Below are 17,625 nucleotides of genomic sequence, written 5' to 3' on the forward strand. Positions count from 1 at the left end.
GTAGAATATTTGAATTGTCAACTTACTCCCTCTGTCCCATATTAATTTTCCAGTTTCACTTTTCGAGAAAGTTGACTAATTTTCGGAGTTAAAATTGGATTAGATCAACTCAATCTTTTAAAATTGTAATTTAGATATTCAAAAATTACACGAAAAATACTACAAGTTGTAATTCATTCATATTAATATGGTGAAAACATATATCTCAAAATGTTGATCAAAGTTTATACTCCCTCCGTTCCATAATAAGCGAAAAAAATAAGTTGTCGTCACTTAAAAAAAAAAGGCTATTTCTTAAAAACAATTATCAAAAAATATAAGTTAAAGGTATAAGTTACTTTTTTTTTTAAGTTAATCTCAATTAACATAAATGTTGATAAGTTTTTTTTCAATTCTACCCTTAAACTTAAAAACTCGACATATAAAAGTATTTCTTTTTATCTAAAACGATAAGTTAAATTTAAATGATGATTGAAAAAGTACATAATAAACGATATTGTTGGATTTCCAATGTCAAAAGTTTTCTATTACTTGTGCGTACTTTCTCTCGCAGGAAAAAATAATTTATTTTTATTATATAGAAGTAATTTGGTAAACTTCATATTGCATTATTGGATTCTTAATATGCGTGTTTTTAGCTAAGGTAACACTTATTACGAGACATGTGGAGTATAATTTAACTTTTAAAAATGAAAAGTGGACAAGTAATACTAATGGACGGAGTATACTAGATATAAAACGAAACATTCTTTTTAAACTATTAGAAAGGAAAATAAGACACTTAATCGGGAAAGAATATGTACTATACACTTCTCATTTTTTATTTTTTTAAAATTTTACTAAAAAATACTTCTAGATAAATTGAACAGAGTAAAACATTGTTAGCTTTCAGACGCCTCCTCAAAGAAGAAACATTTAATTTTCCACGAAAGAAAATTTCTCTGGTCAACTCACGCGCCTTTCCTTTCCTCACCCTTTACACAATTAATTGTATTTACTATTTTAGCTTCTTTTAGCTTGATCTGATAAAAACCCAACTACAATAATATTTTCTTTGATGACCAATTCATTGGAATTTAGTATTCTTGTTTTTGTTTTTTAGAAGCTAAGCTGCTTTCTTGAATTGACTACTTCTTGATTCTGTAAGTTGGTTTTTGTGTTAAAGCTTAGTTCTTTAGTTGGTTTTTGTGTTAAAGCTGAGTTCTTTTTTCTATTTATGGGTTTGATGTCACTGTTTTGAGTTCTTGAATGAAAATCTGAGGTGGGTCAGTGAGATTTTTGTTGGGAAGTTTGTGATTTAGATATTTGCAAGGTGTTCTTCAAAAGAACTGAATTGGGTTGGTGGTAAATGCAGTAAAGACTTGACCTTTTGTGGATTTTTCAGCTCTTTTGGTCTATTGATTTTGTCAGGTGTTTGATGCTACTGTTTCTTGAGTTCTTTGCTTGAAAATCTGAGGTGGGTCAGTGAGATTTTTGTTGATAAGTTTATGATTTGGATATTATAGAGGTGTTCTTCAGAAAAAGTTGAATTGGGTTGGTGGTAAATGTAGTAAAGACTTGACCTTTTGTGGAATTTTCAGCTCTTTTGGTTTATTGGGTTCTACAGGTGCTTGATGCCACTGTTTCTTGAATTTTTTGCTTGAAAATTTGAAGTGAGTCAATTTAGATTCTGGTTAAAGATTTCGTGATTTAGATACCCGAAAGGTGTTCTTCGCAAAAGCTGAACTGAGTTGGTGTTAAATACAGCAAAGCTTTGATTCTTTGTGGGATTTTCAGGAGGGTTGAGTACTCTTTGCTCTAGCGAGTCAGTAAGATTTCTTGTTGAAGTTTAGTGATTTTAGTATCTGAAAGGTGTTCTTCGTAAAAACTGAATTGGGTTGGTGATAAATACACCAAAGACTTGATCTTTTGTGGAATTGTCTGAAGGGGGTGAACACACTTTTGGTTAACTGGTGTTCTTGGGAGGTTTGTGGTATGTTGAGTTATTCATGATAAGCATTGTCTGCTACGTTGATGCTGATTCAAGAAGAAATGGGCGTGAGAGGAGTAGCCCGATTATTTGTTTTCATCGTTGTGCTTTTTACTATAGTGGCAGCAAATCCTGAAAGCAAATACTCAGAGGAAAATTTACTGGCCAATCAAATCAGTTCTGTGGGAATCAACCAGGAATTGGTACTCCTAACTTTCTTCTTTAGCTAACTTACTTTTACACATTGCTTGAATATCATTTGTTTTTGAAGTTCCTAAATGTTCTTTTTACCGTTTACTTAATTTGTACGTAGAAAAATTAGCATCTTGATCCTGCCACTTTTAAGAAATATGTAGCAGTAGTTCGTCATAATGAGCATATGTTCCATTTCCATGTTCAATGAAGCATTTGACATGCCATTTGGTGAAACAGCGTGAACAATCTATGCATGATTTGCAAAAACACTTAGGTGATTTCTCCCCATCTATCTAAGCCTTGATGGACAGAGTTACCGGAACCTATACTCCGTGTGGGTGGAGGGGGGGGGATGGGTGTGTGTTTCAGGTATCCTGTGTCTTGGCCCAGACACCAAAATTATCAAAAAAGGAAACAATCTATGCATGACTTCATTTAAATGGGATCTTGATTGTTTGTTCTCTGGACCAGTCAGCTCTTCTTACTTGGTAAATGACAAGGTTCTGTCTTTTTTTGTTATCTGTCTTCCATCCTTGTTGCATTTTTCTACTTCTATAGAGAGTTAGAGACAAGAAAATTGGTAACAATCCATGCATGTGCATTCCTTGCTTTTCCTTTTTTCCCCTCTTGACATAAAGAGTAACTGAATTTTGCTTTATGTTGTTTTTGTAACCTTTGTACCTTCTTGCTACCCTATTAATAGAACATTTGCCTTATAAAAAAAGAGTTCATAAATTTTGCTTTATGTTGTTTTTATAACCTTTTAGTACCTTCTTGCAACCCTATTAATAGAACTTTTACCTTATACAAAAAAAGAGTTCATGAATTTTGCATTGACGGGGTGCATTCGGTGTGCTATTTACCGACTAAAAATCCAAAGAGGAGCACCTAGCAGAGAGTGACTCGAATTCAAATATTCGTCTCCGCCCTACCTTCCTTATGACCTATAATTGAAGAAGAGAATTCCCAAATAAGACTTTAAAGAGGAAAACCAAAATGAAATGTACTATACTATACCCTCATGGCTTGCTAAAGCTCTGACTTCACATTACATTATAGTTCTCATCACTATGGCATTGTCAATCCCGACAATTCTTCTCATCTTGCAACCTATGTAGTTAAATGCTTGCTTAAGCCCTAAAGCTAGGTGAAGCTTTGGTAGGGTACTTCGCCTCGTTTAGATGGAGGTTTAGTGTAGGTATTAAAGTAGTAAGGCATGTGTCTCATTGCCCATTGATTCTATCTTTGATAGGCGCACTAGACAACAATACGTTTTGACAAGGTGACATATTAATCATTAACAAAACACCATTAATGATTTTCTCTTTTCCAATTAGGTGTATAAGAAATTAGAAATTTGATCGCGCAAGTCGGCTCTGGTGCTACCAGTATTTTAAAAAATAGAAATGAGTGTAAGAAAAATAGTCTCTAAAATTTTAAACCCGCGTTTTTACATGTATATCAAAATTTTAAAATGGCATTTGAAGGTCTGCGTACACTCTGCCCTCCCCAGACCCCACTTTGTGGGATTTCACTGGGTATGTTGTTGTTGTTGTTGGCATTTGAAGTAGATTGATTCTAAAATGGTATTCACAATTATTAAAAAAACATTTTACAATTATTCTATCTTGCATGACATACATACATACATACATACATACAATATAAATAATATATTTGTGTGTGTGTCATGAGCACCTTTATTCGCCAAACTTCATGCTCAGCTCTGACTGTAATCTTTGTTGCAGGCCGAAGAGTTATGGTTGAACTGTAGGCTAGAGTTGATACATTCTAATGAAGCTGTTGAAGATCTTGAGTTTAGTGGGAGCCATGGAATCCTTTCTAACAGGAGATCGTTAACTAAAACTAAAGAGAAACAAGTCAATATGGAAGCCCTTATGGGTTGTTTAGTGAAGAAAAATCTCCTGTTTCTTATTTCTGGAGAGGAGAAGCATTCACCGACATGGTATACCAGGTGCACGGACTTCCTCTTTTCCTGGTACGGCACACCTAGACGGCGCGAATTACTTCAGGTTGGAGATGCTGCTGCTTCTGCCCCTGCTCCTGCTCCAGCAACTTCTATTTCTGAAACTCCTAATTCTGCGCCACCTGCTCGTCCTCCTACAAAACCATTTTTTCCTCGAGACTACAATGATTCAAGCAAAAGCTCTGCTCCTACTAGTGATCAGTCTTCTACTAGTCAAAAATCTACTTCGGATGGTGAATCAAATAAGAGAAAAAGCAACACTAAGACAGTTTTGGTTGCAGTTCTTGTGACTGCTGCAGTTACATTTATTGTTGTTGCACTCTTTTTTATATGTTATTGCAAGATTTGTGGGGTTGGATACAGAAAGGGGAAAAATGACGAGAGGCCTCTTCTTAGCCTAAGCATAAGCGACTATTCTGTTGGTACATTCTCTATTCCTTGTTACTCTTGTATATATATAATACTCCGTCCGTCCCAATTTATGTGAACGTGCTTGACTGGGCTTGGAGTTTAAGAAATAAAGGAAGACTTTTGAAACTTGTGGTCTAATATAAGCCATTGATATTTGTGTGGCTATAAATCATCTCATTGAGGGTAAAATCGGAAGTTTAAAGTTAAAATAGTAAATATAGAAAATGCCATTCTTTTTGGGACTAACTTAAAGGAAAGAATGTCGCATAAATTGGGACGGAGGAAGTCTATTGATTTTGGCTTTTGGTATACTGATGTTTCTGTGACTTCAATCTTTCAGCTTCATTACACGGTACTGCTGGCAATCATTCAGTCAGCGGTGATTCCCACGATAAAATGGGTAAAAATTACTACATGGAGCCGAACGTTCTTAATGGTTCTAAAAGTGAGATCCCTTTGGGAACTGTTACTGGCATTGCTGTGGCTGCAGCAGGGAATTCTGCACAAGTACCTCCTGGAAGGATGGGAATGCATGGCCAACCTCCGCTTAAGCCTCCCCCTGGTAGGGTGAATCCTTTTGAAGATCCTGCTAGTCCAGCCAAGGCAGCCAATCTTGGCCCGCCATCTGGCGGTCCACGTCCTCCTGCACCGGGTCCTCCACCTGGTAGGGTGAATCCTTTTGAAGATCCTGCTAGTCCAGCCCCTCCACCACCACCAGGGCCTCCTCCTGGTAGGGTGAATCCTTTTGAAGATCCTGTTAGTCCAGCCCCTCCACCACCACCTCCGCCTTCATCAGGCGGTCCACGTCCTCCTGCACCAGGGCCTCCGCCTCCACCGCCCATACCAATTCGTGCAAAGGCTGGTCCTCGTCCGCCACCGCCTCCGGGCCCCGGTGTTACTCCGCCTCGTCCTCCTCCTACAGGGTTGAAGCCGCCTCGACCTTCGCCTCTTGGATCAAATGCATCCGCTAGTGCGTCAACTGAGGGATCAGGCACTGATGGTTCTAAAACGAAGCTAAAGCCTTTCTTCTGGGATAAGGTTCTAGCAAACCCTGACCATTCAATGGTTTGGCATCAAATCAAATCAGGATCTTTCCAGTAAGTGTACTTTTTCTTGCTTGATGTTGCTCTACGGAGAAAATGACTATAATGGTCTCTTATGTTTGTGGGTAGGTTCATAACAGTCTCTTAAGTATGTACTTAACAGTTTTGGTCCTTTAAGTTTGTCAAAGCCTTATACTTTGTCTCAGTCAAATATTTCCGAACTCTGTCTAATAGATTTGACGGAGAATATTGAAAAAAAAAAGAAAAGAGGATATTAGCGGGAACTCACATACAGAGGTACAATTTTTATAGTTTTTGCTATTTTTGATTTATTTCTAGAGTCGGGCAACTTTTTGAGGTGTAATTTATGCTATTTTTGATATCTTTTTAGTGTCTAGTTTGGGTTCCAATGAGACTTTCTTGGTGTTTATGGTTAACTCCTTTTTTCCCCCAATTTTCGTCAAATCTAACAAACATAAATTGTTAAGTATTTGATGAAGACTAAAAGTGTTAACTTTTGGCAAACTTAAAGGACCAAAACGGTTATGTGCATACTTAATGGACTATCTTGAACCTACCCTCAAACATTAGGGACCATTTTTGTCATTTTCTCTTGCTCTATGATTTTTTTGATTGAGTAAGGTGTTTAATGGACGGGTGAATATTGTTCGACAGATTTGATGAAGATATGATAGAGAGTCTCTTTGGATATGCTCATGCTGATAAAGACAAGAATGGTCAAAAGAAGGATTCTGCGTTTCAAGATGCTTCCAAACAATATATTCAAATTATTGATCAAAAGAAGGCACAGAATTTATCTATTCTTCTTAAAGCCTTAAACGTGACAACTGAAGAAGTTTGTGATGCCCTTAAAGAAGGTGATTTCCCGTTCCTTTCCTTCTCTCCTTTAATATATCAAGATTAAGAAACACTAAAACTGATGCTCTTTGTAACCCTATCATGTGTAATCAAATGAACTGTAGAAATTTTCTAAGTTTAGTACTTAAATAAGCTGTTTAGTCGAAGGAAAGCATTTTAAGATGTTTTCTGCTAATTTTCTTTTGATTTTCACTGTTCACCTTGTTATTCTCTTACTTAAAGAATCGTGTTCAAGTACTCTTAATCGTCTATCCCCCTCTGAAAATAAAGAAAATTCTGTGGAAGTCCTATAAAAAATTTATATTATTATTATAATGATTCTCTAGTGATTCCGAGCAGAGACAAAAATACTAGGTGATTTCTTTCCATTTGTCTAAGCCTTAGTGGGCAGAATCACTCGGTAATAATGCTTGTTGGAGGTGGCAAGTCGTGGTAGAATAGTTGAGATGTGCACAAGGTGGACCACCGTTATAAAAAATAAAAATAAAATAAAAAAAAAAAAGAATAAAAGAAGATCCTTGATTTTACTTGCACTCTTCATTCTTCTCAAAAAGATTTTTTCTTTTTCGATTATATTGTTGGTTGTCAAAATGTTCGAGAAAAAAGTAATTGATGCTTACCCGTTACATGAGTTTGCTTTTATGTTTTACCCCGTTTGTCACAATAGAGATGATAGTTACCACCATAGAGATTAGGAGAAGAAAGTTTAAATGGATCATCATAGTAGAGATAGATGTAAAAGTATCCAAAATGTGAAAAGTGAGATGGTTACTTTATATTATGAGTTTATATGGTATTGAATTCTTGGAAACGGAAAAGTTTTTCGTTTTACAGGCAGGGGTGACGTCAATTCAATGTAGGTGATAAAAGAAAGAATTTAGGTAATATGGAAAGAGAGGAGTATGTAGTATCCATTGATATTGGTCACTTAAGATCTTGCCTTACCAAAAAAAGATTGATATTTTGCTTGGGTGCCATTTCTTGGAAATAGAAATATTGGTTGTTGCACATTTGCGTCTACGAAAGCAAAGACTAATGTTTTATACTGACCCAGGAAATGAGCTTCCTCCTGAACTTCTTCAAACTTTGCTTAAGATGGCACCAACTACCGACGAAGAATTGAAGTTGAGGCTCTACAATGGGGATCTCTCTAGGCTTGGGCCCGCGGACCGGTTCCTGAAATTCTTGGTTGATATTCCATTCGCCTTCAAGAGGCTAGAATCCTTGCTTTTTATGTGCAGTCTTCAGGAGGAGACATCAACGGTTAAAGAATCATTTGTTACCTTGGAGGTGAGATAGAATATTCCTAACTTAATACTCCCTATGTCCCAATTTATGTGTCATACTTTCCTTTTTAATTTGTTCCAAGAAGGATGGTATACTTCCTTAATTAAAAATAATTTGACTTAAATTTTTCATTTTACCATTAATGAGATAATTTATAGCCACACAAATGTCTATGGTTTATTTCAGACAACAAGTTTCAAAAGTCTTCCTTTATTTCTTAAACTCCGCGCCCAATCAAACACTCATATACTTGGAATTTGGTTGAGTGGCGCTTGAAATTTTAATCTAGGTCAACTTGTCAAATGAACCAATGAGTTGTATGGATGTCATTTATTCCAATATGTTGCTACGTGCAGTTCTTCAGCTATGATTAACAATGTGTCATCTACTTTGTGACATATATTGCAATTTCCTCCTATAACAAAGATCCTGACCAACAACCTAGTGAGTTCTAACGGGTAGATTTTGGAAGCAGATAGATAGCACAAGACTTACTTCCCTACAACTGGTCTATAATATGGTTTCATAGAGGGCATTGAAGAAAGTCATTGCATGCAAATACCACCATGTGTGTACATGTTATTCGCAATATGAGATGCTAAAATTAATGCTCCCTCCATCCCAGTTTATGTATGGTGTTTGAGTGTGCATGGAGTTTAAGAATGTACGGAGTTTGCGAGCTATTGCACAGGAGCTGGGTTTACCCTGTGTGCACCCGAAGGGTAGCGGCTGCGGGTTCCCATGTCATAAAAAAAAAAATGTAATTTAAGAATGTAAGGAAGACTTTTGAAACTTATGGTTTAAAACAACCCCTTGGATATTTGTATGGCTATGAATCACCTAAGGCTAAAATAGGAAGTTTAAAGTTAATTTGTTACTAAATATAGAAAGGTATCACTTTTCTTGGGCCTGACCAAAAAGGAAAGAGTGTCATAAATTGGGACAGAGGGAGTATATCTTTGCGACATCTCTCTTGCACCTTACATTTATAACCTCAAAATTCCTATATTTTCTATGGTTATACTCACATTGACGTTTGGTGCATCTTCTTTTATGCTTCAGGCTGCTTGCACGGAACTTCGGAAAAGCAGGCTGTTTCACAAGCTCCTTGAAGCTGTTTTGAAAACCGGAAACCGTATGAATGATGGGACATTTCGTGGCGGTGCTCAAGCGTTTAAACTCGACACGCTTCTGAAACTATCTGATGTAAAAGGTATAGATGGGAAAACTACGTTGTTGCATTTTGTTGTTCAGGAGATAATCCGTTCAGAAGGTATACGAGCTGCCCGTACGAGGGATCGAGGGAGCGTGTCTAGCGTCAAGTCTGATGATCTACCCGAGGATCAGTCTCAGGACGCGGAGGAGTATTATCGAAGTACCGGTCTACAGGTTGTTTCGGGTTTGAGTAGTGAACTCGAAAATGTGAAAAAAGCTGCAAATTTGGATGCGGACGGCTTAACGAGCACGGTTTCCAAGCTTGTTCGTGCACTAAAAAAATCACAGGATTTCTTAAATTCGGAAATGAAGAACGTAAATGATGAAAACAGGTTTCACCAGACCCTAAAGAGTTTTGTGCAGAATGCTGAGGTTGACATCATGTGGTTATTCGAGGAAGAAAAAAGAATTATGGCTTTAGTTAAAAGCACGGGTGATTATTTCCACGGAAATGCAGGGAAAGATGAAGGTTTACGATTGTTTGTCATCGTTCGAGATTTTCTGATAATTTTGGATAAGGTATGCATAGAGGTAAAAAATGCTCAGAAAAAGCTAAACAGCACGCCAAAGAAGGAGAATTTGGCAAGTAAAACTTCAGAGTCCACCAATACACCGTCTGCCGATCTCCGGCAAAAGCTTTTTCCAGCTATCATGGATAGGAGAATTGATGATTCTAGTTCAGATGATGATGCTCCTTAAGGTAAAGCTTCACTTGAGGGACCTGGCTTTGTGTTTTTCCCTAATTGCTTCTTCAATTTTGCCAGATTGTAGTCGTTATTTTATCACTTTTTAGTTCATGATACATCATTAATCTACAAATTACTATTGAGTAGATATAAAGTGAGAGTTTAAAGGTGATGTATTTACTACGCTACTCATAAAATAGGGTAGTTTCTTCCTAAGTTGCAACTTCTTAAAAACTTGGAATCTTAAAAGCAACATAAGTAATCAAACTATAATATGATAATTGGGAAATTGAATTGGTGAAAATGTCATAATCATAGCATGCAAAGTCTAAATGCATCCAAGGTGTGGCCGAGTGATCAATGAAATGTGTGTTAAACTTCGGAGACCGGAGTTGTCTTGGTGGGAGATAGCAGGTACATTGAGTAGTTGAGGTGTGCACAAGCTTATCCGAACACCATTGTTTTTAAAAAGAAATAAGCATGCAAGGTCAGAATGATGCATTTTTAATATCACTCTAGGAGTCAAAATCAATGGATTTGCCTATGACTTTCAATTTTAGCATACGAGTGATTAGGTATTCTTCAGAACATGAAATAAAACAAAGTGCATATGTTGTATGTGAAACTTATATGTTAAGTCAATGTTATATGCCTGTTAAATTTGATCTCTTTATAGTTGGCGCAGGGATCCGATGGAACCAAGGAAGCTGGTCTATATTGGCTCTATTTCAGCACATTTTCCTTTCCAGAATCTCCACTTGTACTTAAAAAGTAGTTAGGAAAATAAAAAGTAGTTAGGAAAATTCTCATTCATTTTTTTATCCAGTTTAGCTGATGATTCTTTCTTTATGTAATTGAACAGAGTAGCTTTGTTGATTAATATCTATGGTGTTCCCAAAAAGAAATGGTACTAGCTTTGTTACTCATCATAATTAGTGTCTAATGTTCTTCACTTTATTTTATTTTTTGGTAAGCAAACATTTTATTGATACCAAAGTGAATAGTTTCAAATCTAAACAGGTGCTGACCACCTATTTCTCTACAGAAAAACCTATCACTAGTCGACTATACAAGATTTTCTTGAAAAACCGAAGCACAATAATCAACTGGTTTCTGTAAAGCACGCCAGTATCCTATGCATCAAGGATAATGATTCAGGTTGTCTAGTGTTACTTTCCAATGCTTCAAGTCCCTGCCTCTGATGTGTATGTGCATAGCAATCTCTCTGCAGACTGATGCAATTCCTTTCCCTCCAAATAGTGGACACTGTCATGGCAAAAATGCAACTGATGATAGCACCTCTGCCTGATATCCTCTTAGCCCAACTACAAACCATTGAAGTTCAGCAAGCCAGCACCCAATAGATCTTTGAATTCCCATCCAACATAGAAGCCTATTCCATAGTCCCCTTGTAACAGGACACTCAAACAGAAGGTGGTCTAGAGTTTCAACTGCCAAATCACAGAACACATAGTCCATGGGAACTCTAATGCCAAATTTAAGTAATCTATCAACTTTAGCCCATCTCCTCCAAGCTGCTAACCATAGGATGAAAGTGTGTCTTGGATGAACATTTAGCTGCAGGGCAATACTTCCCCAGGAAACTTTCTGATATTGTGGCATAAGGTAAGTGTACATGTTCCTGACAAAGAACTTCCCACACTTAACCACTGATTGTAGCCTAGGGGTGGTTTGATACATGGGATAAGGATAATAATCTCAAGATAAAATTTGAAATTAACTTTATTCCATACTTGGTTTAGGGTATTAGCTATCCCATATAGAAACGAGATAACTAATCCCATGAGATATCCCGCCTCATGTACCAAATGACCCCTTAATCCCACCATTTTAGTAATAGTACTTAAGCCAGACATTAAAGAAATAAATCAGCAACGATTAAACAGAGTATAGCATGCTTGAAAACCAAAAAGATAAATCAATATGAAATAAGGTATTTCCCATGAACATAAATGCCAATCACTATCAAGGAGAAACTGAATCCAACACGAGTGGAAAATTAAAAAATAATAGACATTGGTCTTTCATTCATTGCTTCAGCATTTGTATACACAAATCAAACATAACCCCTAATTACTAAACTACTTTGAAAACACTAGGAAAACCTTAACTCTATTAAAGAACAATACAGTTACTACACTACGAAACCATTTCTAAGGCTTTTTTAATCTTCATCAGCAGAGGGCTTTGAGGAACCACCAGCTTTCTTTGGAAGCAAAAGGTTGTGAATGTTGGGCATCACACCTCCATTAGCAATTGTAACATCTCCGAGCAGTTTGCTCAGTTCTTCATCGTTCCTCACTGCCAATTGAATATGCCTCGGCACAATCCTAGTCTTCTTGTTGTCCCTTGCTGCATTTCCAGCCAATTCAAGAACCTGCAACAAACACCCAAAATTAGAAACACAGAAAAGATCATTGTGTTATCAAATTATACATCGAAAACATGAACATCATTGGGTTTGTTTTGTCAATAGGCTCACGCCTCAACTTTAATTCATTTATGGACTAGAACCAGTGGCGGAGCCACGTAAAGCCGAGAGTGTTCATCCAAACCCCATTGTGTTATCAAATTAAAAAAACATGAACATCATTGTTTTTACAAAGTTAAAATTATTTTTATGTATATACCAAGATAAAAGTAGACAAGCAGATATTCAAACATTTCTAAAAAATGCTTCTACTTATATTTAACTATTTTTATATTTAAAAATAATTAATATTGTAATTAAAAATCCTAACTCCGCCACTGATTAAAACCAAGATAAAAGCCTAGACAAGCAGATCTTATTCAAACATTTCTAAAAAAATGCTTCTACTTAGTTATTATAGACTATATTTTAAAAAAAAAAAAAATAATATTGTAATTAATCTAATATTAGATAATCTGAACTCAAAAACATAAAATTAGACAATTAGAACACGAAGCACTTCAATTTTTTGTAATGTTATTAATCCTAACAAAATTGTATCTTATAATACATTTTATCTTCATAGTACCTATATATATATATATAAATTTTATTTAAAATTAATAAGATTTTAATACCGATAATAACAAAACAAAATTAGATCTCAAATTCCAAAATGTTAGCTAAAATCTAACTAATAAAAAGCAACTCCAAACCCTAATTTACAAAAAAATTAAACAACAAATGACAAAATTAACCTCAACTGCAAGGTACTCCATAACAGCATCAAGGTACTCCAAAATGTTAGGTAAGATGTAAAATGAAAGAATTAAATAGCAGAAATGACGAAATTAACCTCAGCAGCAAGGTACTCCAGAACAGCAGCAAGGTACACCGGAGCACCAGCACCAACACGTTCAGCATATTTACCGGCTTTAAGGAAACGAGCAATACGACCAACTGGAAATTGAAGACCCGCTTTACTACTACGAGATGTAGCCTTTTTTGCAGCACCTGACCCTAGGGTTTTTCCTCTACCAGCCATTAGAATTGGACAATTAGTGTAAAAGAAAGGGGGCAAATTTTTGGTTAAATTTGAAATTCTATATTGAAAGCAAAAATTGAGTTAAAGGTTGATGGGTTTTTGAAGTTTATATAAGGATGAGGGGTTTTGAATTGGACCAATTGGAGTAGATCACGCGGATCGTGATTGTGAACCGTTGGATGAGATGATGATCCTACGAGTTAGATGTCACGGCATTTTTAGATGAATTGACTGATATATCCTTAGTGATTTACTCTATTTGCGACATTGCCATTGCTGTATATATTATTAAGTAGGTGTTGGCGATAGAAACCAAAAACTTTTTCATTTTTTTGGGAATTTTGGAGTTGGAGTTGTGTTTGGCCATAGTGTAAATAGTATTTATTTTGTTGAAATGTATTTATTTTGGTTGTCAAAAATAAGTTTTTCTTGTATTTGAAATTTTCATGGCCAAACACTAAATTTTAAAAAAAAGTAAAAAAAAAAAAAAAATCCGAAAAAAAGTGAATAATTGTTATGGCCAAACGGGTCCTAACTTCCCTAGAAGGTTGTGCGGATCAAAAAGAGTGTCCACTTAACTTTTATTTTTTTGATCAAAAAGAGCGTTCTCTTAGCAAATCAAAAAAGAAGTAATTTTATTTTTTCAGATTTGCCCTGATTAAGTGTTAAGTGATCAAGTCAAATTATCTATTTTTGCCTAAGAGTTAATATTTTCTTAAGCGTTGTGAAAATGGCTAAGTGGATATTTTTTTTTTATCCGGAGGGAGTATTAGAGAAAATAATGCATGTATTAGTTTTGATATTACTCTTCCTTCGTATCAAAAGGATCAACACATTTCTATATATATTTTTTTTTTTAACTTTATGAAATAATTTACAGCTACATAAATATTTAAAATTTATTTTGGACCACTCAATCCAAAAGTATTCCTTCATTTTTTAAATTCATATTAAATCAAACTAAGACAAAGAGGGAGTACTAATTTCGTGTTTGGTACAAGTGATTTTAAGCCGTTGGATGAGATAGGAGCTAACGGTGAGATGATAAGGATTAAGGATTTATGAGTTGTAGAAATGTGCTATGGAGTTTGGTGGGGATGTTGAAGTGACAGATTGTCCCTAATGGTTTACTGTATTTGTGATATGTTGCCATTGCTAACAGGAAATGATAATAATATTAACCGCCTTGGTGGGTTGAAACTCTTCCTTAAGGCATAAGGCAAACGGCAAACTTTTACTCGAATAGGCTTAATTTTAGGTAAAAGTTAGGTTTTAAGGCAGAGATTTGCCTTAAAGCCTAATTTTGGGAAAAAGTTTGCCTTAAGGCTTAACTTTTAGAATAGATCTAAACTTCTTACAAACTTCTGCGCTTGCGAAATTTTTTTTTTTTTTTTTGAGTTGGGATTCGAGCCTAGGCGCAAGGGTATCGGATGAAAACAAAAATTAAAGACCACCAATTTAAGGGAAAAAAATTAAAGACCAGTGCCTTTGAAGGGTAATCCGCACAAAAAAAAATTGAGGCAAAAGCTTACTCTTATTAGATATTTATGTCGAATAATTACTTTTTACATCTTACTCTTTAAATTGTTTGTACAAAATTTAATTTTTTTTGTTAACACTTGTATTCGTGAAAATATACTAAGAGCAAAGACTATTTGATCAGACACGTGGCCATCATAGAGAGGATTACAATAAACTACTGAGTTAGTTAATGCCAGTCAGACCAAATTTTTTATTAAACCGTCTGAGAATGAGCTTTGGGACTTGCTTCATTCATACCGGACAACATAGGCCCAAACTAATCCGCATGAAAGGACTCAGAGTGCCCGAACAGATGATGATGCAAACAACGGCCATATTTTGAGGTATCTTGGATTTCATTTAAGTTCCTTAAATGGCCACGATTTTAGCAAAGTAACAACTGAAACGGGGAGAATTGCAAAATCAGTTATAACTAGCTTATCCTATAAGGGAAAATGACCTAATAATATCTATTCAAGACTACTATATTATAAAACATAAAGATACTTTTCCTTATTTACAAAACATACCAACAAAATTCTGATGTATATGATTTGGGGCAATAGGATCTACGATTTTAGGCTTTTTAAGAAGAAAAGCGATTTAAATGTGTGACTTACTTACAGGATAGTTACTGATTGACTTTTTTTCTTTTTAAAAATGTTTCTCTCTCTCTCTCTCTCTCTCTCTCTCTCTCTCTCTCTCTATGATATACCATTTTTATACCTAAAGTCCATCTTCTCCTAGAATAAATTTTCAAACCAATATTACAAAGTATCTTTGATTACTAACTTGTGTATTAATTGTATATAAAAATTGATTTGTATCTTTTTGAGATATATATGATCATTGTGTGTTTTGAAAATATGTATAAATTATATAAACTGTAGTTTTAAAAATGTTGAAAACTAATATATGTATGAAATGTGTATGGAGTCTGCAATGTGTATGAGACACAATGTGTATGAAATGCGAACAAATTCGATATCAATTAGTCTTAAAAATGTTGAAAACTGATATGTGTATGAAATGTGGATGGAATTTGGTTTGTATCAATCAGAAAACTTATTATACATATATACTTTCTCATAATCTATACATACTTTGATCAGATTTTATATAATTTATATGTACTTTATCATAATCATAATATACATACAACTTTTATACATATTTCATACGTAGAAATTATAATGAATTTATACATTTATACATATTGCATACAAAAATTAATATATATTTATTTTACGGTGTATGAACTTTGTATGGAATACGGTTTGTATCAATTATAAGTTTATTATACATATTTTTCTCAAAATTTATACATACTTTGATTAGATTTTATACAATTTATATGTACTTTATAATAATCAAAATACACATAATTTTTATACATTTTTCATATATAAAAATTATAAGAATCTATCGAGTTATTGCATACGAAAATTATACATATATGTTTTTTGGTGTATGAACTTTGTACATAAAAATTACCGATTATAATGGACTTTTTGAGTAAAAGTTGGAGAAAATTAGGTAACAATATCTCTTAATTTTGAATGGGGAGAGAAAAGTAGATGAAATAAGGAAGCAAAAGTTGGAGAAAATCAGGGAACTATATCTCTAAATTTTGAATGGAGAGAGAAAAGTGGATAAAATAAGTAAAACGATTTCCTTACCTTATTTAATGTGTTTTATTTGCTTCTTTTTAATTTACCTAATTCGTATAGATTTTGTAACAAGTCTATTGATATATTTTATAAACTGAAAAATATCGTCATGTTCTGTAAATATACCCCCTACCATGTACATATATGTTTTTTGCCCATCTTATAAAGTCCCCCGACTCTCCTTCATCGTAGACAACTAATTGCACTTGATTACACATGATTTATGTATCCTCTCTATCAATTTTATTGTTTATCGTTGTTGTAAGAAATATTTTCCTTGTCTCTTTTCATTACTTGAATTGGTTTATATACAAACTAGGAGAATAATATTCTAACCTAAAATAGGAGATTACACAATATACAAAATATGTTAACCTAAAATAGTAGACTACAAAATCTTCTAATGAATATTTACATATTCTATATACCGATCGAAACGGGAGGGCGTTGGTGAAAATCTTCAAATAAGACTGTGGTAGTAAGTGAAAATATCGAATCCGATAGCGGGAAGGAACATGAAGGATACGAACTGCCGCGCGCAACCTTCTCACGAACAAAGTGAATGTCCATTTCAATGTGTTTGGTGCGGCGATGTTGCCCGGATTTCCCGAAAGATAAATGGCACTCACATTGTCACAATATACCATAGTGGCCTTATGAATAGGACAATGTAATTTCAAGAGAAGATTGCGAAGCCGACGGGACTCGGAGACAACATTAGCAACCCCCCCTGTCTCGTACCTCGGCACTCGAGCGAGAGAGGGTAGGTTGGCGTTTCGAAGACCACGATATTAAGTTATCCCCGAGAAAAAAACACGGTAACCGGACGTTGGCCGACGTGTGTCGGGGACCCCGTCCGCGTCGGTGTAAGAAAGAAGATAGAGGACGGATAAAGATGCGAAACCATAGCTGTGTGCCACGAATGTATCGGATGATACGCTTAAGTGCATGCGTATGAACTGTCGCGAGCGCATGCGTGTCGTGTAAGCATACGTTGAATAATAAGAGATATCCGGCCTCGTGAAAGTAAGATGCGAAGGGTCTGCGAGGCTTGCGATAGTGAGTCGAGGGTCATCATAAGCACCGATGTGTGCTCACAAAGTTTAGTATGCGGAGTAAGTAGCCTTACACGAAGACATCCCGGCTTATCAATGAAGCATACTTGCGTTGCGACGAAACGACCGTCATCCTTATGTCGAGTGACATGAATGCCCAAGGAAATAATTCAAAGGACCCGGATCCTTCGCCATAGCAAAGCAAGAAGAGCCATAATGGAGCATCGGAGA

The 17,625-nt window shown here is 35.3% G+C and overlaps 2 protein-coding genes across 4 annotated transcripts; one reads left to right on the plus strand and one right to left on the minus strand.

The window, feature by feature from the left end:
• Positions 1-918: 918 nt before the first annotated feature.
• Positions 919-10,395, plus strand: LOC132053203 (formin-like protein 5). 3 transcript variants are annotated; one of them, XM_059445121.1, is made up of 8 exons: positions 920-2,172; positions 3,913-4,573; positions 4,903-5,214; positions 5,281-5,659; positions 6,281-6,483; positions 7,539-7,774; positions 8,834-9,686; positions 10,349-10,395. In XM_059445121.1, exons 1-7 carry the CDS (start codon positions 2,014-2,016, stop codon positions 9,683-9,685), a joined length of 2,802 nt encoding a protein of 933 aa, XP_059301104.1. In that variant the 5' UTR covers positions 920-2,013; the 3' UTR covers position 9,686; positions 10,349-10,395. The 3 variants fall into 3 exon arrangements, with proteins under 3 accessions (XP_059301102.1, XP_059301103.1, XP_059301104.1); XM_059445119.1 differs by having other exon boundaries at positions 919-2,172; positions 4,903-5,659; XM_059445120.1 differs by having other exon boundaries at positions 919-2,172; positions 4,903-5,659; positions 10,358-10,390.
• Positions 10,396-11,685: 1,290 nt separating this feature from the next.
• On the minus strand, positions 11,686-13,233 carry LOC132053205 (histone H2A.6). The gene is made up of 2 exons (XM_059445122.1): positions 12,960-13,233; positions 11,686-12,070 (listed from the first exon to the last, which is right to left on the minus strand). The coding sequence occupies exons 1-2, from the start codon at positions 13,146-13,148 to the stop codon at positions 11,858-11,860; spliced, it is 402 nt and encodes a 133-aa protein (XP_059301105.1). The 5' UTR covers positions 13,149-13,233; the 3' UTR covers positions 11,686-11,857.
• Between the last annotated feature and the right edge of the window lie 4,392 nt (positions 13,234-17,625).

Source organism: Lycium ferocissimum, chromosome 4, assembly GCF_029784015.1.
Source record: "Lycium ferocissimum isolate CSIRO_LF1 chromosome 4, AGI_CSIRO_Lferr_CH_V1, whole genome shotgun sequence".
NCBI classification, from domain to species: domain Eukaryota; kingdom Viridiplantae; phylum Streptophyta; class Magnoliopsida; order Solanales; family Solanaceae; genus Lycium; species Lycium ferocissimum.

Excerpts from the sequence above, each read along its gene's own strand:
- LOC132053203 (XM_059445119.1), top strand. The coding sequence starts at position 2,014 with ATGCTGATTCAAGAAGAAATGGGCGTGAGAGGAGTAGCCCGATTATTT. Across the intron at positions 2,173-3,912 it reads TGGGAATCAACCAGGAATTG|GCCGAAGAGTTATGGTTGAA; the intron begins GTACTCCTAACT and ends TCTTTGTTGCAG. Across the intron at positions 6,484-7,538 it reads TTGTGATGCCCTTAAAGAAG|GAAATGAGCTTCCTCCTGAA; the intron begins GTGATTTCCCGT and ends ATACTGACCCAG.
- LOC132053205 (XM_059445122.1), bottom strand. The coding sequence starts at position 13,148 with ATGGCTGGTAGAGGAAAAACCCTAGGGTCAGGTGCTGCAAAAAAGGCT. Across the intron at positions 12,071-12,959 it reads TGGAGTACCTTGCTGCTGAG|GTTCTTGAATTGGCTGGAAA; the intron begins GTTAATTTCGTC and ends TGTTTGTTGCAG.